This window comes from Patiria miniata, unplaced genomic scaffold, assembly GCF_015706575.1.
Source record: "Patiria miniata isolate m_02_andy unplaced genomic scaffold, ASM1570657v1 HiC_scaffold_3, whole genome shotgun sequence".
In the NCBI taxonomy this organism is placed as follows: Eukaryota; Metazoa; Echinodermata; class Asteroidea; order Valvatida; family Asterinidae; genus Patiria; species Patiria miniata.
This window is the reverse complement of record NW_024037069.1, coordinates 37198365-37220536: the sequence shown is the minus strand read 5'-3', so window position 1 is coordinate 37220536 and position 22172 is coordinate 37198365. Positions and strand designations below refer to the sequence as shown.

The window sequence follows — 22172 nt, the reverse complement described above, 5'->3', positions numbered from 1 at the left end:
GTTGCAACCTGACGTCACTTCCGCGATTGTGTACAAAGTCTATGGAGCGTCAAGATTTTTTTAAAGTATTTCCTAACAAAATTGGAAATATTTCTCAGTCCCAGATTCATGTCTTATCATCATTTTTGAAATGAATGACCTTCATTGAGATGATATATGAAGAAAAAAGTGGCGTCAGGTTGCAATATTTTTCCCGGCTCCTTCCGTCGACATATGGATAGTTCAAACGATGATTTCTTTCTGACTCGAAGTTGGTTTTGCAGTGACTCCGGAGAATCTGACAGTGAAGATGCATTGGTAATTTCGGAAGGAAGCTTTCACGCATACGGTCCTATTAATGCTCATTATGGAGAACAATTGTCCGACGTGTTCAAAGTGTGGATTCGTAATTCCGAATCCACACTTTACTAAAGATTCTTCGTTCGGAATCCACACTTTGTGACCAGCGTAACAGATTCGTAGTTCCGGATCCACACTTTTAACAATAGTGTGATGTCATAGCAATGGTTTAATCTGGGTTCTCCGGTTTTCCTTCCTCCACAAAAATCGATACTTTCGATCTCTTGCTGTGCTCCGTGGTCAGACATGGGTCATATGGCGGCTGCCAAAGGCGCCTTTACATGCCTTCGTCTCGACCACGTTGTAGCTGCGTCCTTCGCAATTTAGCTCCCATTGCGAAGAATGATTAGTTCCCCCTCCCCCCCCCCCCAATTTATTTATTTATTCTCTGTGCACAAGCACCTCCTCTACGGACTCCTTTATAGCCATGGTAAAAACTGCGACCAGTCAAATTCCGTCAACAGACAAAAGAGGTAACTGGTAGGTACAGCTGGCATATCAATCACCTCCAGTCAAAGCATGGCCATATCGAATTAACAAGCGAATTCTTAACTCTTAAAAACCTGATTGATTTTGACTGCTGTGATGGCTTAGCTGAATTTGCCAGTCACAGAGGAAGCATTCATTTATTTTGACTCTAATTTTCTCCCGTACTCCTATAGCAAATGTCAGCGACTACACCATCTACCTCAACGAAGCCTACATCTCCAACAACACGGGCACCTACTACCTAGGCATCGTTGAGATCCCCCAGGCACCCCAGGGGGACCTGCCGGACACCCTCTTTGACGACAATCTCAGCCCCCAGGAGCTGCTGGACGACATACTCAAGATGCACAGGGCCTTCAACTTCACCGGCAACTACACGCTGTGCGTTTACATCTCGGGCTGCGCGTACTTCAATAATAAGACGCAGGAATGGTCCACTGATGGAGTCAGGGTAAGTTTCGGATCCAGTTACAGATCAGCTATTTCGTTATTGTCCTTAGACCTTGAACAAGTTAAGTAAAAGTCTGTTATGAGCCAATATGCATTGCCCGTTAGGTCTTCGTTCATCACGGGTTTCCATGGCAGAAACGACGGAGAAGATTTCTATCCCCCCTGGATGGGATGCTAGTAGTCCATCACAGCAGCAGTCAAATATACACAAACCTTTTCACCCTTGTTTTGACAGGTGGGACCCAAGACCACCAAGGACCTGACCCAGTGTTTCTCCAGGCACTTGACAGACTTTGCCAGCACCTGGCTCGTACCCCCGACGCCGCTGGACTTCCAGTACATCTTCAACAACGCCGGCTTTCTGGAGAACTTGACCATCTACATCACGACCATCGTTATCTACGTGCTCTTTGTCTTCATCTTCATCTGGGCACGGCGGAAGGACAGGAAGGACATTATTATGGTGGGTTCTAGTCTTGGCTTCAAGACTGTTTTAATATTATGTAGTCTAGGCTTCAAGACACAGTTTTGGATATGTAGTAGACTTGGCTTAAAGGTAGAGTATATCATTTGCAGCTATCCAAAAAGTAACTGACACAATTTATGTTGAAAAGCATACTTGGTTTACAGATAGTAATGGGACTAAACTCCCTGTGAAATTATTCCTTCTGGCATGCTGTCATTTTGAAGAAATCAGTAAATGAAGGTCCTTTCCAAAGATGTGCCTGAAGACGCATTTTTGGAAATTTCTGTTAGTAGTTCGTTTTTAATTCAGCTAAGCCATGTGCGTGCAAGCGTTGACATGATGCACACATGCGCGGTTGCTATAATTCGTCGGTTCAGTGTGTGACATCGCGTAGCTGCAATCGGCTGAATGAGAACGTGTCCCAGACACTGATATCGGGTGCAATTCAAAACATTACTTGGCAACTTTTGAATTGAAATCAACATCCTAGAATATTGTTTTCTCAGAATGTATAGCATTCACTTAGCTAAAATTTCATCAGGTCAGTTGTTAAGCACTCTTCTTTAGATTTTGAGCCTTTTTGTTGCTTCAACCAAAAAAATGTACAAATGACAAATGATGTACTCTATCTTTATGAAAACAACGTAGAGGGAAGGGCAGATGCCAACATTAAAACAGATCATTTGATTTTGCCTTAAGACGACCATTTTTGACGCCATTTATAATATCATTGCTACTGTCTTTTACCTTTCAGCAAGGACTGGCCCCCATGGCTGACAACAAACCAAAGCACAAGTATCTGTATGAGATAGCCGTCATGACGGGGCAGTGGAAAGGATCTGGTACCAGCTCAAAGGTAGACAAACCCATGGTCAAGGTTGGATATGGGTGGGGTTGACGCAATGGAGGCCATGCCCCCTTCCCCCCGAAACAAGTGTCTTTTTTGCTTTAATAAAAATCAAACAAGCATATGTCGCATGAGGAAGACTTTTTTTACATCGATGCTACTCTTCCTCTTATCTTCTTCGGATTTGTGAAATATTACTACAAAAATAAGCGTTAAAAACGGGGGAAAAACCCTAGTGTCAAATGAGGCCAACACCCCACCACCACCAACCCCCCACCCCTGGCAAAAATAGAAAAAAACATGTGAGTAGAGTTATTCGTTGGTTCTCTCCTGTGCCACAAGGCTTTATCTCCAGGTTCTGTGGTTTTCCACCCTTCGCAAAAGTCAACCTTTGATCTGGCTGATGTGCTCCGTAGTCAGACGTAGTCGATTGGCAGCTGCCTTAAAGGTTCCTTCACATGCCTGCAGCTCGATCATGTTGTAGGCTTCTTCCTTCACAATTCAGCTTCTGCTGCAATTCAGGACGATAATCTCCCAAATGAATTAATTAATTAATTTATTTATTGTGTCATGCACACTTCTGTGAAAACTTGTATTTTCATTTCAACTTTCCAGGTCCATTTTATCTTGTCCGGTGAAGACGACGAAACCGAAGTCAGGACGTTTGAAGATGACAAACGACCCATCCTACAGACTGGATGCGTTGATCGCTTCGTCATGGCAGTACCAAAGTCAGATATCATGTTTTCTATTCATAAGATGGGTTTTTGCCCTTCACTGACGCATTTTATGAACACTGTATAGTCAGTGTCGGCCCGAGTGAGTGTGAGAAAAAGAAACTCGATCAAAAATATCTCGGAAGCTGCGGGCCAACGAATTCGTGTTCATGCATGAGTCACGTGATTGTGCCGTGTAATTTCTGGAAGGAGTAGTGTTTTGAGTAAAACAAATCAGCTTATTGACCCCAGTGACCCCGTGATGACCTTTGACCCCAGTTTGATCATGTGACATGTTGGGGCTGGGCTACTGATACTTTTGACAAAGTTTGGTTGCAATTGGTCAAAATATGTAAAAGCAGTAGACAATGTCAACATTTGTTACTAACCAACTAACCAACTAACAGAGAGACATGATGATTTGTTGAGCTATCCCACAGTTAACAAAAATCATGGCCTACTCGGGTGGGAGTTGAACCCAACTGAGGAAGCAGGAGCTTGTTGGTTTGAGCCCCCCCCCCCCCACCCCTTCCCCCTCCCCCCTCCCCCACTCCACCTGAGTCTTTTGTGAATCATAATGAAAAGTAGCGCGCATCTGCTCAACCGGAAATGTCCACACAAGCTTTAACGTGGGGAAATGACCACAAAGATAGCCCAGTTTTACACTAAAATTCCTTGTATCTTCACAACGGACTGTCGCACAAATCTGGGAGTTGCAGATTATGAAAATTCATTCTTCTGGCTTTAAGTCTATCTTTGTCTGGCTTGGAAAAGCAGAAAAACCACTGATAATTTTTTTATTGAAAATGTGGGGTATGAGGCAATTGCCTATGGAGCGGAACAGAAAATGACCGTTTGTGACAGACCTTTGGTTGTTTATCTCAACGTATCTCGAGAACCCAATGTCAGAGCACACTGTGGGTAGCGGTTTTGTAAAGAGGATGAAGTTCTCTTTCCATTTATATAAGACTCAATTTCATTGGTTAAGAAACCCCTGATCATTTTTTTCGTCAAAGTTTTCCCCCAATGACTGGATTTCTTGCAGAGGTCAGTTGTGTGAGTGCACGTGGCCAGCGTGTTGCATGTGCTATGCAAATCGCAAGGTCAAGTGGGCAAGCTGTGGAGCTGTCTCACACACATTGATCTTTTGCGCGTTTGGGCCCCAAACTTTTCATTATGTTTTGTTTTTTTGTAATCAAAGAATTTATTAAACATTTGTAAAGTTAGGAGCGTTTTGTTGCTTTTTTACCCTCATGCCACTAGGCCCCCTGAACTACATGCGGGTCTGGCACGATAACTCAGGCAAGGGCTCCGGGCAGAATTGGTTTGTGGCCTACATAGCGGTACGAGACCTGCAGACTAGACAGAGATATTACTTCATCGCTAATCGCTGGTTCTCATTGGTCGATGATGACGGTCAGGTAAGAAGGCCCATCCTCTTCATTAAGACCCCTTTAAAAGTTCCGTTCCACATGCTCTTCAACATAATAAAATTTTGTTTCTCTTAATTAATTTTCAACTTAGGCCTATAAGTCTAATTTTAACCCAAAACTTGTTTTTTCCTTCTTTTTTTTTGACGTCAGCAACCCTCTGAAAAAGGATTTTGTTTTGGGTACAAATAGATCCACTTTGCAGACAGAATGGTTCTGGTCCATACATTATCAATACTGGTTGTGGCCAGGCGGAACCAATCAACCCCCCTCCCCCCCCCCCCCCCCCCCCCCCCCCCCCCCCCCCCCCGAATGGAATTATTGTCTGGCAGCTAATAATTCAAAATTATAACATAATAATTCAATTACTGAACATTGGCCGATTTCTTTTTTTTTGGTCAATGTCTAATTCAAAGTAAATAAGTTTTGTATTAGAGAAATAGCAAATTTAGAAAAGGAATCTATTTTTCGGGATGAAACTCGAAAAAAGCATAGGGAATGTAACTTTAATAAAAAACAAAATTGCATATATTTTTTTTTTCTTTAAATGGTCCAAAATTAAAAGGTTGATGTTGAAATCTGATCTGTGAATCTGTGTCCGTTGTTAATTGTTCGCTTTTCCCCCCAAATTTTCAAGGCTTAGATCCATCAATATGCATACTTATTCTTTTGCCATAATAACATTAATTATTAATCTCAAGTTATTGTCTGAAAGTTAATACTTCACCACGTTTCTAAAAGAATATCTGCAAAATAAGTGCTGATATTTATTGTTTCACTTGCTTGTATGTCGGACTAATATATTGGCAGTTAATTTTTGAGTGTATGCAAGTGTGCCTTTAAAGGTAAGGTACAACATTTGCTTTTGCTACAATTTTTGGAAATAAATGGATTTGGAGGATTAGTATGTTATAGCAAATATTGTTAAACTGACTTGTTTCACGTTTTGGGCTTGTAGATGCTGGAAAAACCAAGAAAACCTATCATGTTCTTGTAGTCTGTTCCCTGACCCCACTTAAGATGAAGCAGAGCAATTTATGGACTTTGGGGATTGTAAGGTCAGAGAATCAGTCTAGTAGGCTTGTACCCCTTCACAGGTGTGTAATCAATTGCAAAGTAAATGCGGGATAACTAAATATGAAAAATTAGGAGCAGGTTCTGAAAAAGCCAGTTTTCTCCAACGCTGGTCGGCTGACCAGCGTTGGAAAATTACAATTTTTCTTGAAAATGTCAGCACACCAGGAGCCACGATTTTACAGGATGCTTTAGACTGTCATTCCCTAACAATCCAGTTAGGTATTTCGTGATAATTTGATTATTTTGTTTGTTGATGTTTGCAAATGTTGTATTTTCCCTTTAACTTTTCTTTCGATTTTGTCCACTGCCTCTGTCCAGGTGGACAGGCTACTCCCCGTAGCCAGCAGGGAACAGATGCAAGGCTTCAGCCACGTCTTCTCCACCCACACCCGTAAGAACCTCAACGACGGCCATCTCTGGTTCTCCATCTTCCTGCGTCCCGCGGGCAGCCGCTTCACCCGCGTACAGCGCACTGCTTGCTGCCTGATGGCATTGTGGCTTGAGATGCTGGTCAACATCATGTGGTACAAGGTCATCCCGCCAACGCCCTCCTCGAGCGCCATCAACGTTGGGCCCTTCAGTATGTCTCCGGCGCAGGTATGACACACCACTAGCACTCACACGAAGTCGCAGGCGTAGTCGTTACGTCACTCGGAGGTCAACTCGGTGCAACCATGATTACTGGTTCACACAAGTGTATTAAACGTCTTCAGTCATGGACCCCCTAGTGTCCCTCTTGTGTTTGTACTATAAATTTTTACGAAGACCTTTGTACACGATCATCAATTGTGGACCTCTGGAAATGTGGACCTTATTGTCCCGTACAGAAAAAAAACGAAACCCAAATGTAGGGACCATTGTTTCAGTGAAGCTCTGCATGTAGCACTTTCAAAATCTAGGATATGAAAGCCCAATTCGTAAGCTTTCTTTCAGTACAAGAATCATTCAAATCACTTATGTATTTTCGAAGTTACGGAATTTTAAACACAACCACCATTTTATAGTTCTGTCCACGGATCAACAGAAGGTAAGTGTTCTTTCAGCAAAACGAAAACAAATCACATAGGAATGTGTGTGAATTGTTTTCGTTTTGCTAAAAGAACGCACACCTTTTTTGTGATCCGTGGACAGAACTTTAAAATGTGGTTGTGTTTAAAATTCCGTAACTCCAAAAGTACATGAGTGATTTGAATGATTCTTGTACTAAAAGAAAGCTTATGAATTGAGCTTTCATGTCCCATATTTTGAAAGTGCTACATGCAGAACTTCACTAAAATAGAAGTCCCGACATTTGGGTTTCGCTTTTTTTTTACTCACCCTGTATTGTTCAACGTCCCCAATTGAATGCAAATACGAAACCAGGCATGCTGCATCGGCCCAGTGAATACCGTGGTTTCACTGTGGCTGTTTTGAATCAGTCTCATAATTGGCTTGATTCTCCTCTTTGAAGCAAAAATAAGTACCCCAACTGTGGTTGGAACTGGTGTGGTGACAATCTGCTGAAAGGTAGTGAACCATTTCCAACTACTAATTTTGAGAAAATGTTCTATAAAAGTAGGATGTAAAATTGCTGTCAGCGATGGTGTTTGTTAAAGGCAATGTGATGCGTCATTAAGGAATGTGTTGTCAAGGAAGTGAGGCTGACCTGAGGAGGAGGTGACGTCACACTTTCTCAGCATATATGGGTTAAATAATAAATATAAATTTAGGGTCCACTTTTTTCCTGTCCCAGTTCCATCTGACATCTATGATTTTTCTAATTCTGATGCACTCCTTAATGCATTGTTCCTCCATGAGTGATTATGTGAAGCAAATGACTTACCAAATAAATACAGAATAGTTAATATTAATGATACTTGAATGGCAAATCAGAAAGTAACAGGGACAGGAAAAATGTCACACTTTGGACACCAGGGTCTTTACATGAGCATCAGGCGTCGTCAGCAATGACTTCCAATGTCCCTCCCAGTGGTCTCCCCCAACTCACCCTTTGTAACCATTCAGGGTTACTTGTACATGGAGTCCATAGCAAAGTTGTACTGAAGTTGAAAAAAGATTACAATTATTAACGAGGTATATAATATATATATTATTTTCTCCTCTGTCCTTGTTTCTCTCGCCGACTTTAGATCAGCATTGGCATCCAGTCCAGTCTCATCGTGTTCCCCATCACCTTGCTAGTGGTTCAGATCTTCCGCAAGGTGCGTCCACGGCAACGACAGAAATCCCACCGACGGATCATCAAGGAACAACAAGAGGAACTCAAGAAGAAGTACAGAGTTGGCAAGGAAGATGCGGTAAGATAAAAAAAAGGACCAGTTATTTAGTAGGCATTGATGTTAATCTCAAATCGGTTTTGCCCTTCACCGGCATATTTTATAAACACTGTATACTCAGTGTTGCCCCAAGTGATTGTGAGAAAGAAATTAACAAAGTACTCGGGTGGAACTCGAACCCAAGACCACCTGGTCAGTGGCGTCACCAGACTTTTCAGTCTGGGGGGGCACAGGGGGGGGGGGGGGGCACCAGCATTTGATGGGGGGGGGGGCACTTAGGTGGATACGGATCGCCGTCCTGGGGGAGGGGTCTAAGGGGAGGGGTCTTGCATACGGAGGATGGGCTAGATGCAAAATGGTGCCACATTTGATGCTAAATTCGATCTGAAGATATCTCCAGAAATTGCTATTTTTGAGGTAATGATTTTAACAACGCGCAGAATTTTGCAGAGGATAGGGGGGGCACCAGCATTTGATGGGGGGGCACTCGGGGGGGCACTAGGTTTTCCAGGGGGGGCACGTGCCCCCCCTGGCCCCCACTTGGCGACGCCACTGCACCTGGTTACTAGTGCAGAAGTCTGAACACTGGCCACTATGGTCGCCCAAGGGATCAACTAAGAACAACTTTTGGGTGAGGACCATGAGTTGGCTTGTGGTTGCTTTGAGACGTAACTTACGCCTGTGCACTGAAAGCAACATGCTAACGCCTCCAGTCAGACAATGGTCAAAGCATCACAAAAGTTCTTGACCCTGGCACCCTGATTTTCATTATGATGTGTGCAGCTCAGTGATGTAGGTCCCGAGGCAGGTCTCGTATCGAGAGACCAATTTTCTTAGGTCTCGACAATTTCAAGGTCTCGACTTAAAATACTGGGTCTCGGTCTCGATCTCGGAGCAAAAAGTCTCGAGAACTTGTGGGATCTCGAGCAAACGAGACCTTATTATTAAAATTTAAAGGGGTTCACTGTTACAACATTTGAATTCATTAAAAAAAAACCTGTTAGCATCATGTTTTTTGTAATAAATATTTATTTCTCATTAATATGTATGCTAATTGGTCTAAGGTCTCGGGTCTCGCCCATAAGATCTCGGTCTCGGTCTCGGCTTTGGACCCTGAGGTCTCGGTCTTGGTCTCGGGTCTCGGTCTCGAGCTTTCAGGTCTTGACTACAACACTGGTGCAGCTATCCAGTGTAAGTACCGTGCACCGACCTTCAATTCTTAAAAGTCGACTAGAGTATCCGATCATCCTACATTCGAGTGAAGTTAGTCGGACAATGCTTAACCCCTTAAGCACGGGTTATAATGGGGACATTCCTCCACACATAGAGCAAGTGGCCCGCATGACTGCACAGCCTTTGTGTGGTAGCGGGACTGCACAAAAGCAGCAGCTGTGGAACTACCCACTAGCCGTGTGCCACGGCATACCACAGCTGGCAACTGCATTCCAATGAGGCCCGGATTAGCGGCCGCGGCCATGACCGCTTCCCGGGCCCATGGGGTTAACCACAGCCCTCACTCAAAACTTGCTCCAGGACGACACTCAAAAGTTGTTAATCAGCACTCCTCAACCCCATCAATTTTCTTTCTCTAGATCTCCCAAAGTCACGTGACCATCGAGAACTCATCCCCCAACGTTGATGACACCATCAGCACGCGCTCCAAGGCCAATCTACTGGACAACCAAACAGACAACGCCCCCACCGACGACCCTACGGTCCTGATCAAGACCACCGCCTCCAACCCGGCCCAGAAGACCTCCCGTAAGAAGAAGCAAAAGTTCTCCTTCCCCTGGTGGGTGGTCATCATAGGCTGGTGCATCTGCCTTACCTCCATCGCCACGGCTAGCATTTTCACTGTGTTTTATGGGATACAGTTCGGGGACCAGACCACCAAGGAATGGCTGACCTCACTGGTTGTGACCTTTATCACCGGTATCCTGTGCACACAGCCAATCAAGGTAAGTGTTAAGCCCTGAAACCATGGAAACGTGATTAAAGGAAACATGTAGTGGAAATTCAGCTCATTTTGTTTTCATGCACATTACTATGTGTTGCAACATTACATCAGGGTGACTGTTTTAGCCGATTTTCGGCTAACTTTGACAGATTTTTTGGTTAAAAAAACGAGTTTGACAGAAAATTTGACAGAATGGATATTTTTGGCAGATTTCTGGCAGAATTCTGCAAAAATGGTTATTTACAGAAAACCATAGCAAATTTTTTTAAAAATGGTACATTTGTTTAACAAATATGCAATCTTTTCAAACAAACCCTTGCATAATGGGACAGGTTGGCTGGTCTGGGCGCTGAGGTTCACTGGGAACCGGCAACCGCGTTTTGCCTGAAATTTTACGCAATAATTTCATAATATCTTTATGTGGCTATATATTGTTAATTATTTGAACCTTAATTAAGGCAGTACTTCAAATCTGCATGTGATTTTAAGGGTTTCTAGTGTATTTCGAGGAAATCTGGGGAATTTGGCAGATTTTTGATAAATCTGACAGATTTTTGAAGCGCATTTAGCAGAATTTTGCCATGACCTTATGGTCACCCTGCAATACATACAAGATCTCAATACTTGTTTTCATTGGAAGTGACAAGAAAGTGGTAGCTTTTCAATTATTAGCAAATCCTTTCATCAATACATGTAAGAGGGCGGTATTTTGCTTTTGTCACACAAGGTACTCCTTGTAAAAGTGCATATGAACAGTACACAAATTTGTCCTTCAAAATTACCCACAAAAAAAGCTTTGAAGAAATACTGGCCACGACTATTGTCCAAATAAGCTGTTTAACATGTTAAACAAGTAATATTTTGGATTATTTTGTCAGATAAGTGGAAGAACATGCTCGTTTAATACATGCTTCATTTGTGTATCAAATTTAATTGCTTTGTTTAAGAGAAAAAAGACATGAATCTTTTTGACTCTCACTGTATTTAATTTTTTAAAAAGTCCTTTTCCACACCAAAATCAAGCTTGGTGCCCTTTAAAATTGGCAGTAGTTGGTTCTAGGCCTAAATACAATCACAACAAAAGAAGACTAAAGTGAGTTGACCTCATGAGGACATTGCCTGATAATCCTCATTGAGCCATTATGAGGAGGATAAGAGGATTAAACAAGGTCAACATCTTCAGATCAATGGGTAATCCGATTGCAGGTGTAATTGGGTGCCCTGGAGCCATTGTGAGGCATTAGCTAGCTGTAGGCTATGCCATGGTCCTGGCTTTGTGTACACTAAAGATTGGCCAAAGAGATATGGTCTAAAGAATTGACAAGGTTAAATTCCTTCACTGCCTTGCTAGTATAATGTACTGATTTGTAAAAGTGCACAGAAATGGAAAATGGTATAAAAATTGTCTTAAAATAACATAAATATATAAGATATAAGGATTTTGTATTTTGTGTGTTGTAGCAGTTTATCAAGATTTAACACTCGAAGAAATCTTGCCCATGTCCATAAAAAATAACCCCTTCTTGAATTTAAGAGTACAGTTAAGAGTTAACTGGGGCCGTGGAGCTCTTGGGCACTTCTGAGGCAAGAACAATTTAGTCTAAACAAATAGAAAAAGTATGAGTTTTAGTTCACATAAATATGTAATTGTGAACTTTTTTATATGAAAATTGGCCCAGGATTGAAATTAAATAGGGCCCTGGTCAATATAAAATAGGGCCCTGGTCAATATAAAGTAGGGCCCGTGTCAATATAAAATAGGGCCCTGGTCAATATAAAATAGGGCAACGGTCAATATAAAATAGGGCCCCAGTCAATATAAAATTGGGCCCCGGTCAATATAAAATAGGGCCCCCACGTCAACCAAAAATAGGGCCTTGGTGAATATAAAATTGGCCCTTGTCAATATAAAAATTATACCCCAGTCAACATAAAATTCACTCATAGTCAATATAAAATTAGATCCTGGTCAACATATCACCATTCCTTTGCAACCCTGAATATCTTTTCAGATTCTGCTGGTTGCCGTGTTTGTAGCGCTGATCATCAAGAGTCCCAACGCTGACGAAGAGGACGGGATCGACGAAGAGGAAGACGATCCTGAGCTGGGCAAAGATGAGATGTGGCTACATGACCTCTGTACGAAGATTCACCATCGTCTTGTATTGCCCCTTTTGGATAATACAGGTCCCCCCCCCCCCCAGAAAAAAAAAAAAAAAAAACCCTTTCTTGCACATCTTTAATGCGTTAATCTTTCTTTCTTGAGTCGGTAATTTTTTTTTTTTTGGACAACAATGGCCATATCTCTTTTTGGAAGAAATGGTAGTCCTGAAAAGTACTGTTTTGTGTCACTTCTTAGATGTTTGCTGTTCTGCTCTGCCCTCTACTTGGTTGCCGCTTGCACAGATACAAGTTTCGGCCGTGTTCTCATTACGGCAGTCAAGCATCAGAAGTCTTGGACAAAATGAAAAATGTTGTTCATTGGCCATTTCCAAGTGGAGAGATGTTTTCGTTGTTGAAAAGCTAATGAACTATACTTGTGCCATATGTATCAATATGTTGCGGTGAAAAAGAGAGCTCTTTGAGGTTTTTATTTTATTTTAATTTTTTTTGGGGGGGGGGGGACACCCTGGATTTATAAGTGATTTTTTATGAAACTTTTTTGTTATTAAACCATATGGATTCCTTTGGGGAACTAACCCAACGGGCAGATTTTCATGTGCATCCTCTATGAGAGAACACGGCGAAAACAGGCCCTTTTTCGCATCTATCGCCGCCACTACATTATTCGACAGAGTTTACCTTAGTTCTTACTACAGTATGACCCTAAGAATATATTCTTTCAGAAAATGAAAGAAAAACTTCATAAAACACTGATTTTCCCTCCCCAAAATTATGTTAAACACTGCATTTTTAGTCAAAAATCTCCCAGTTTTGGATGGATGGATCCTTGAGTGGGGTTCATGACAACTCTTCCGAAAGGTCAAAGGTCATCTAGGGGTCAATTGAGGTCATTGTTGTAAATCCGAAAACAAAGGACTTTTTTAAGAACACAAAACATATGGGGATCGACCGCGAAAAGAAAGGGGACAAGTCCGATCCACGCATCACTTGCTTATTTTATTATATTTTCTCTTTGCTTCGCAGCCTCACCATCCCAGGGCAAGACGGCCTACAAGCCCCCGGACCCGGCCAACCTGGAGCGGATCCGGGTACAGCGCATAAAGGAACTCAAGATGTACAACATCCTGAGAGAGATCTGCTTCTACATCATCTTCCTGTGGACGCTGATGGTCTTCAGCTACAGCAGCATTGACCCCTTCGCCTTCTACATGAAAGACCAGTACGTCAATACGCTCAACAATGCGGACGGCGTCAACACGTTTGACAAGGTCGGTTGATTTTTAAATTTGGTTTTAACTTTTAAAAGGGCTGAGGCAGTGAGTGAAGTGGCACTTCCGAAGCGGGGTTTCCACAGTCATGGAATAATCCTGGACTAAAAACCTGGAATTGAAAGCTAGCATGGAAAGTCATGGAAAAGACACGGAAATTGGTTAATTAAAGGGAATATACATCATTTGCTTTTGCTGTAATTTTCAGAAATTGATGGAATTTGGGGGTCTGAAATATATAGCAAATATAGTTACACTGACTTTTTTGAGGTTTTGGGTTCGAAAATGCTATAAAAACCAAGAAAAACAATCATTTTCCTGTAGTCTGGTTCCCTGACTCCATATAAGAAGAAACAGAGCAGTTTACATACATTAAGGAATTGTTAGGTCAGGGAACCAGTCTAGCTGGCTTGTACCCGTTCATAGGCGATTGCAAACAAGCGCGATGGTCAATTGGGGCCAGTATTTGAAGAAAAAAAACAGTTTGTTCCAACGCTGGTCGGCCGACCAGCATTGGAAATTGATACAAAAATACCACTTTTCTTGAAAATGACAGTATACCAGGTGCCATGATTTTACAGGATGCTTTACACTGTCATTCACTAACAGTCCAGCAAGGTATTTCAAAATGATTTGGTAGTTTTATTTTTTATTTTTTGATGTCCCTTTAACAAGGAGTCGAGAAAACTTGATATTCAAATGCATTCCAGTTTTCTTTCTCGTAATGCATACACATGCTCTATACAGATAAGAAGAGCACTTTTAATACAACATCCTGCTCATAACAAGCAAAATTTTAGGTCCCAAGTCTTTATTTGTCTTTGTTTTCCTTTGTTTTCCTTTGTTTTCCATTACTGATAATACAAGGTACCTGTTATATAACAAGGTAATTTGTAAAGTCCCAAGGACCTTGTTATAAGATGTTTGACTGTACTTGTTGTATATTCAATGCACCGTTGTGATGCTTTTGTGGTGCTCATCTGTGGTCTTGTGTCAAACTGGAAGGCTGAGAGGGAGTGGCGTCCCTTGCCTCAGTGTGATGACTGGCCAGCGTAGGGATTGGTCATAGAAAGCCTTAAGTTTGTCGGTAAAAAGTCATTGACTAGCAATAGAATTTGATATGCAGATTTCTGTGGGAACACTCAGGTAGTGCAAATACCCTTGACAGATCTCAGAAATATCTGGAGCGATTTTTGGCTTTAAATGCTGGATAGTATAACTTGGGAAAGTTTGCAAATGCGCCATTTGAAGTGACTTTCTCTAAACAAGAAGGTGGATCTGAGATGAACCACAGGTGTAACTTGAGGTTTCGGTCAAAACGGTTGAGCTTTTCTCTGAAAGGCATATAGGATCATTTGCATTTATCCCAAAAGTAACCAACCAAATTGTTACCAAAAAGATTCCTTGGATCGTACGGGTACTAAACATCCTGTGAAATTATTCCGTTGGGCGTGCTTTAATTTTGAAGAAATCTAGATATGTCGGGTATTTCCAACGATCAGTCAGCTGACTGATTGTTTTGGAATAAAGAGCGCTATTGATGAAATCTTGTCGCCTTGACTTAGCTGAAACTTCGACAGGTTAGGTTTTAACATTTTTCTTTGGATTTTGAGTGGCGTTATTATTGGAAACGACCGAAATGCATGAAACGAAAATTATCCTGTATGACTTTCATGACAGAACCAACTCTCTTTCTACTGACGTAAATTGACTTTTGGGGTTAAAATTTGATTTGGATTGTTTGCAGGTGACGGGTGTCAAATCGTTCTGGCGGTGGGTGGACGCCGGTCTGGTACCCAACATCTACGCTGGCAAGTGGTACAACGGACAGATGGACCCCTATCAGGCGGGATTCTTTGGCGATCGTCAGTCCTACATCCTGGGCAAAGTGGTCATGAGGCAGGTCCGGGTCAAAGAGGGTAAGGCGACTATTCAATCTGTCAGTCTCACCATGAACCGGCGTATCTCGATTTTTTGCCAAATTGAGTTTTTGTCATTAACATTATTATTTCATCAAAGTGCTCATCCTCGGAAAGTTTTATTCCGATCTGAGTTCTAATTAACTTAAGAAAACTAATTAGACTGTGTGGCGTATCTCTAAAAAATCAAAACTGCTTCACCACGAAGTGGCGTTTCCCGATATGCCGCTTCGCGCGCTATTTCCCATAGCGCTGTGACGTATCTAATCAACACCATCATGAAAAGTGTGAATTCATTGTTTCACGAACCGTCGTATCCTCGTATCTGCCACATCCTCGTATCTGCCACGTGATCACTATTACACGCTTCGTATGAAATACAATAAAGTATGTTGTACAAAGTGACATGTATCTTGAGAACTGAATATTCTAAAAACTAAGCAACTCAGAAGCAAACGGATTGCATACGATGAAGTTTCAACTGTAATTTTCTAAGCTGAAACGAAACCGATTGCATTCTTACACAGGAAGTATAAGGAATGAGCCTACCAAAATACGACCACCTTTAAATTGTGGGTTTTTTTTCCTCAAAACACCAAAAATTACAATACACCGGTTCATGGTACGACTGACGAATTGTTAATGTTACATATGTTGTCATTATCATTACCCTTAATGGTACGTTACTGTTGGCATACTTGTTGCAAAATGTGATATTCCTATACATGTACACATTTCAGGGAACCCCAAAATATCCCTGCTTTAAATCCACTGGTACATTGCAAAATGATGTTAAATGTGGATTCTTTTTTATGTTTCCTTTCCAAAGAAACCACGATTATCAAATTTGGCTCACAGGTTATGGAGACATGGTCATGTGAAAAATTGGCGGCCATGCCCATTTTGACCAAAATTGGAATAAAAATGGCAGGCGGTAGCGAGAACAAATCATGGGTGCGATGGCCCTAAAACTTAACATTTCAGCTTTTTCAGCCTAAATTACCCCATACACCAAATATGAACCAATGTGAAGGGGTTGGGGTATAAACTTTCAATATTTGGGTGTGATTTGACATGAAATGACCCAACAAATATTCCTCAAAGTTTGCCCAAAGCGTTGTAGCTTGTAAGCCTGAAAGAAAAGCTGTGGGGAGGTGGGCAGCTATAAAAAAATCAGTTTTATAGGTTTCAGGAAATTATGTATTAACTGCCAACCTAATGCACAAGTTGGTTTTTGTGTGCACAGGGCTGTGCGAGGTCCATGAGGAGTTGGAGGAGACCATCGCCGAGTGCAATGAGGCGTATAGTTTCTCCAACGAGGACACGGTAGACTACGGCCGGGCCTGGCGGGACGTGAACGACACGGACGAGACCGCAGAGAGCTACCGCTACACGTCAGCCAGCGACCTGGACGGCTACCCGTTCCTCGGGATCCACGCGCTGTACGGCGGCGGCGGTTACGTCGTCCTGGTGGATGGCTCCCAGAGCCAGATGCGCGCAAAGTTCCGACAGCTCTACAACGAGACCTGGGTCGATAAGTACACCCGGGCGGTCTTCATCGAGTTCTCCTGCTACAACCCGCAGGTCAACCTCTTCGCCGTGGTCAACCTAGTCACTGAGTTCCTTCAAACCGGCGCCGGACAGCCCATGCATCGAGTCGACATCATCCGACTCTTAACCTACTCGGAAGGATTCGGCCTGGTCCGCATCATCTGCGAGGTCATGTTCTTCTGCTTCATACTGTTCTTCATCGTTAAGGAAGTCCGCAACGCCCGGCGCGAAAAGCGCCAGTACCTGAAAAACTTCTGGAACTGGGTCGAGTGCGCCATCATCGGTTTCTCCATCGGTTCGGCCATCATCTACTTCTATCGCATGTACATCACCAACGGCATACTAGATACGCTCAAAGAGGGTGCGTACCGCTACATCAAGCTGCAATACGTCGCGTACTGGAACGAGCTGCTTGGCTACATGCTGGGCTGGATTGTGTTCCTGGCCACCCTGAAATTCCTGAAGTTGCTGCGCTTCAATCGCCGCATCGGAATCCTGTCCAGTACCATCCGGAATTGCTCCACTGACCTCATGTACTTTGGCATCATGTTTGGCATTGTCTTCTTTGCGTTTGCCACGGCCTTCTACTTGATCTTCAGCAGTACTGTGAGTAGCTTTGTTCTTGACTTCACGTTTGAGTGTTTAAATTATGTTTGTCTTGAGGGGGGGGGGGGGGAGGGGGGTGTGCATGTACACGAAGGGACTGTCTCCAACAAGAAAAATGTTTCAGAGAAGAACCCAACTTAACACCTCTGTAGTTCTTTTCAAAAAATTGCACCCACAAACCACTCCCAAGTTGCACTCTGCCCTGTACTTAACGTCATGTTGATGTTAACTTTTCAATTAGCTACGAGTTCTTACTATGTGTCTTTAACCCTAAAGTCGTAGCCATTACTTTAGGATGAAGAACTGAGTACTACATAATATATGAGTGTTGTGCACACTTATATGCTGAAGTATTTCATGCTACAGTTTACTACTAGTAGTATTTTGTAGCTTTAGGTGAGGTTACGGTTAAAGCATTCAACACACAACACCAAATCAAGACACGGGGGGGGGGGGGGGGGAAATACGCCACACTATGCACGCACACTGAATATACTGAATTTTCGAAAATTTGATGATCAACCAAACTTTTTGCCAGTCTGAGGGGAAAAAAATACGTCACACTATGCACGCACACTCGACTGTTACATTATTTTAATCGTAATGTAGGGTGCTTAAATGTAAGATGCAACTTTTTTGTCTGTGGTAAGTTTTTGGTCGACAGCGGTTCATTGCTCCCATCCTTTTAGCAAGTTAAACATCTGATCCGATATTTAAATTAGGTTCACCCCTACCAGATTAACTAGACAATCAACGCGCTGGCTGGCACATGTATATCAGACTTTGCTGTCCACAATATTCTGCCATTTTGAGTCTGTGGTCCAATTAGGAAAAAGGTTTTTGTGGTCCGAGAGCGTACACCAGTTATTTATTTAAAATAATTTTTGTGTTAATTTGGCAATTTTAGCGGGGCTTTTTTATGTCGCATGGGTCTCTCATTCCTGGACTCAGGCCCTCGTACAACTGTCACCTGGTAGTTCCTGTACTGCCCACAACCATCCTGAGTATAGCATTCTATACTTGTATGTATTCAACACGAAATAAATACAATGAACAGAACAGGTGTCAATGGGTTATCAATCAATCAATCAATTAATTAACACCTGCATTTTACCCCACAGGTGTACGACTATTCTGACTTCATCTTCACCTGTGAGTCGCTGATGTCCTCCATCTTGGGCAAGTTCAGGTTTGGGGAGTTGGTGATCGCCGAATCCATGCTTGGACCGTTCTTCTTCTTCTCCTTCATGACAAGCATGAGCTACATCCTCATCAACATGTTCCTGACTATCATCAATGAGGCCTTCAAGGTAGGGGCTTTCTGGCCTGTTCCTTATCCTCCCCCCCCCCCCAAAGAAGGAGAAAAAGTAGAAATCTAGGCCTAACTGACATACTGTTACGTAGTAAAGACCTTTGATTGGGGAGTCATTCTTTAAAGGTACATCTAGGATCATTTTCTCTTTGTGCACTGTGAAGCAACCAAATTGCTCAAAATCTTAAAGAGCCATGAAGTGAATTTTCCTAAGGAACATATTTTGTGCAACTTTCTACTCCTCTTAAATGTATAAAGAGTAGTTGACATCCCATTTTTTTGGGTTACTTTGATTTAAACGTGAACTGCTTTAACAAATATTTAAAATGTCCAAGGTTTTCCGGACAACTGAGGGCGCTGTTGCTGTGATGTCAGGGAAACGCTGTTCAGTTTAGGGGTTTTCTGTTCAAATTTTGAACCCCAAAATCTGCTTACTGAAAATATTTGTGAGAAATTTTGCGCATTGGCTTACTGCCTTTTACTGACAGACCCAATAACCAAAAAAAAGACTGAAATATCCAAAATTCTGGCAACTTTTGATGCTGAAATAGCTGTAACATTGAGGTTTCTGCCTGAAATAACATCACACTTTTGCTCATGGATATGAAAATTTGCATTAGTATTAAAGCCAAAGAGATACCAAAGTGGTACCAAAATACCCTTGACAAAAAGGCAAACGAAAATTGAAAATAGGGTAAAATGGGACACAAAGGTGCATTTCCAAAGATTGCATTAAAAAATTATGTTGCCTGGGCCTTTTAAGTACTATGATTCCTTTTGAGTTAAGGTGTGTATGCATACTTGAAGCCAGAAAATCATGTTTGAAATTTTTCTAGGACTTTGTTTTTTGGGTTGTTGTTTTTTGTTTACCCATTTCTTTTCCTTTTTTTTTTTTTTACTTGTTTGTGAATCAAATATTAGTATTAAAGAGAGTGAATACAAAAACTCAAAATCAATCAAGTCAAAATGAAAGACGAAGGTGCATTTCAATGACTCTGATCAAAAAAATTATTGAATGAGCCGTTAAATTTTTAATGATGACCACTTTTGTCCATTTTTTTTTCAGGTTGTGAATGCGGACATCTCCAAACAGTCCAACGAGTACGAGATGGTGGACTTCATGATCCGGCGCCTGAAGCTCTGGACAGGGATTGGCAAGCCCCCAGTCACGGGCGGAGACAAGAAACCAGGGGAGGGAGAAGACCAGGAGGACGGACCCAAGAAGGAACCGGACATCGTGGACGAGTTCCCCGAGAAGGTGGACCAGCTCCTGAACTCCATCGCCAAGATCTACTTCAACCACGAGACGTTCGACGAGGTGATCCGGGGCATGGGACAGAAGGGCAAGAAAGGGAAAAAACCCAAGAAGACGATCTCAGTGTAAAGGAATCTACGAATCATCCCTCAAAATAAGTTTTAAGGATTTTTTTTTGTCACTGATTAGTTTTTCGTATGCATCAGAAAGAGCTTACTTGACTCTGCTTTTTCTAGCTTGTTGACATTTGACAAAATATGGGTGAAAAAATTAACTTTGTATTATTTTTCCATTTTGAAGGATTTAATGGTCTGAAAAGTACCTTGTTTGACTTTAGGCACTTTCTTTTGGCTGGGGTCAATGCACTTTAATTCAATTCTGGTTTATCATACAAAGCTGTTCTGTCTTATTTTTCTGCAACCAAAGAAAAAGTCATGAACTTACGCAGATTTAACTTATATACAAAATATATATTTAAAACACTTATATCTGAATTAATATATTTGAAAATAAAGTAAATGTGAATAAGAAATCACGAATATATTTAACCTGAAAAGAAAAATGTGCACAACTTATTGTTTCCAATGGGAAGGCGTTGATAGGAGTTGCAATAATTGTTTTATTAGGATTTTATTTTAAACATTTACAATCCTTTCCATAGATAGAACAGGAGACTATGTATCTTTGCGTTTCTCAATCTGGGATTTTATTAAGTCATCTTGTACTTATAGTTCTTACAAAGGTGGCAAATTTGTAGGTCTTTGTTATTGTGGTAAGCGATAGAAGGATCTATCAGAAATTACTTAAATATTACGGCGGAGGAAGAGTACAAAGCTAAGCCGAACAAAAGTAAAAAAAAAACAACACAAAGAAATTATAGTCAAGAATTAAAAAGTACTGAATTTGAGTTTTGTCAAAGTGTGTCTATTAAAACTTAAAGGGGATGTACATCATTGGCTTTTGCTGTAATTTTCAGAAATGAACTATTTGGGGGGTTAGTATAATAGATCAAATATTGTTACACTGACATGTTTGAAGTTTTGTGTTCGAAAATGCTGGAAAAACCAAGAAAAACAAAAATATTCAAGTAGTCTGGTTCCCTGACTCCACTAAAGATGGAATGGATCAAACATACCAGAAAATTGTAAGGTAAGGGAACCAGTCTAGCTGGCCTGCACCCGTTCATGAGCATGGAACCAATAGCTAGCAAAACAAAATTTAGACCAAAAAAAATGGTAAATTTGGTGCAGTAATTGAAAAATAGTTAGGTTGTAGACAAATATAACAGTTAGGTTGTAGAAAAATATACCATTTTTTTGAAAATGGCTTCACACCAGGTGCCATAATTTTACAGGATGCTTAAGCATGTCATTTACCAACATCCTAGTAAGGTATTTCGTAACTACTTGGTAGTTTTATTTTTCGATGTTTGCAAATGTTGTATTTTCCCTTTAATAATGTGCACTGGTGAGTTAATTTAAAGACTTTAAAACAAACAAGATCTGTTGTTCACTTTGTGAGTACTTAAACAAAATACTTCTGACATATTAGAAAGGTGAGCAATTAGTTATAACTTTAGGTTAAAATGATGAAGATAAGCAAATAGTGATACCAAAAAAAAAAAGACAGGTTTTCCAGTTATTAAAAAAATCAAGACAAAATGAATTTATGCACTTCAAGGACAAACTGTTGAAAGCCATTTCTCCAAAGACACATAGCTAGTTAATAAATTGTAGAAACATTGTTGCATTATATTGTATTTTTGTGTGTAAAGTATGAAATGCAAATATATAGATAAAGAAACGATTATATATATTTATTTATTTGCTTATTTATGTAAATCAAAAGTTAGTACAGTTTAACAACTCACTATTCTTCTAGTAAGACCTCATCAGCTGTCAATAAATAAAGTAAGTCTTGTGCAATAATTATGGTACCTTGTCTTAAGATTCATTCATAGTCCAGTATCTATAACTTGCTTCATTTGTAAAACTGGGATTTCTTTTGTAAAACTCTAGCTCTTTCAAGGCCTAGTTTTACCTACAATCACCACCACTGTTCTTGGTATGCCATATTCATAAACGGTAAAG

General features: G+C 41.3%; 1 protein-coding gene across 1 annotated transcript in view; it reads left to right on the top strand.

Annotated features, from left to right (window-relative positions):
- The window catches only part of LOC119737688, a 66561-nt gene extending 45623 nt beyond the window's left edge, over window positions 1-20938 (top strand). The window contains exons 31-44 of the mRNA XM_038212225.1: window positions 1002-1279; window positions 1514-1741; window positions 2499-2600; window positions 3207-3322; window positions 4563-4728; window positions 6133-6411; window positions 7944-8111; window positions 9683-10048; window positions 12060-12186; window positions 13195-13439; window positions 15187-15358; window positions 16605-17515; window positions 18637-18825; window positions 19894-20938. Coding sequence (XP_038068153.1) covers window positions 1002-1279; window positions 1514-1741; window positions 2499-2600; window positions 3207-3322; window positions 4563-4728; window positions 6133-6411; window positions 7944-8111; window positions 9683-10048; window positions 12060-12186; window positions 13195-13439; window positions 15187-15358; window positions 16605-17515; window positions 18637-18825; window positions 19894-20211 — 3665 coding nt within the window. The 3' untranslated portion in view covers window positions 20212-20938. The remainder of the gene's footprint in view (window positions 1-1001; window positions 1280-1513; window positions 1742-2498; window positions 2601-3206; window positions 3323-4562; window positions 4729-6132; window positions 6412-7943; window positions 8112-9682; window positions 10049-12059; window positions 12187-13194; window positions 13440-15186; window positions 15359-16604; window positions 17516-18636; window positions 18826-19893) is intronic.
- The last annotated feature ends 1234 nt before the right edge of the window (window positions 20939-22172 follow it).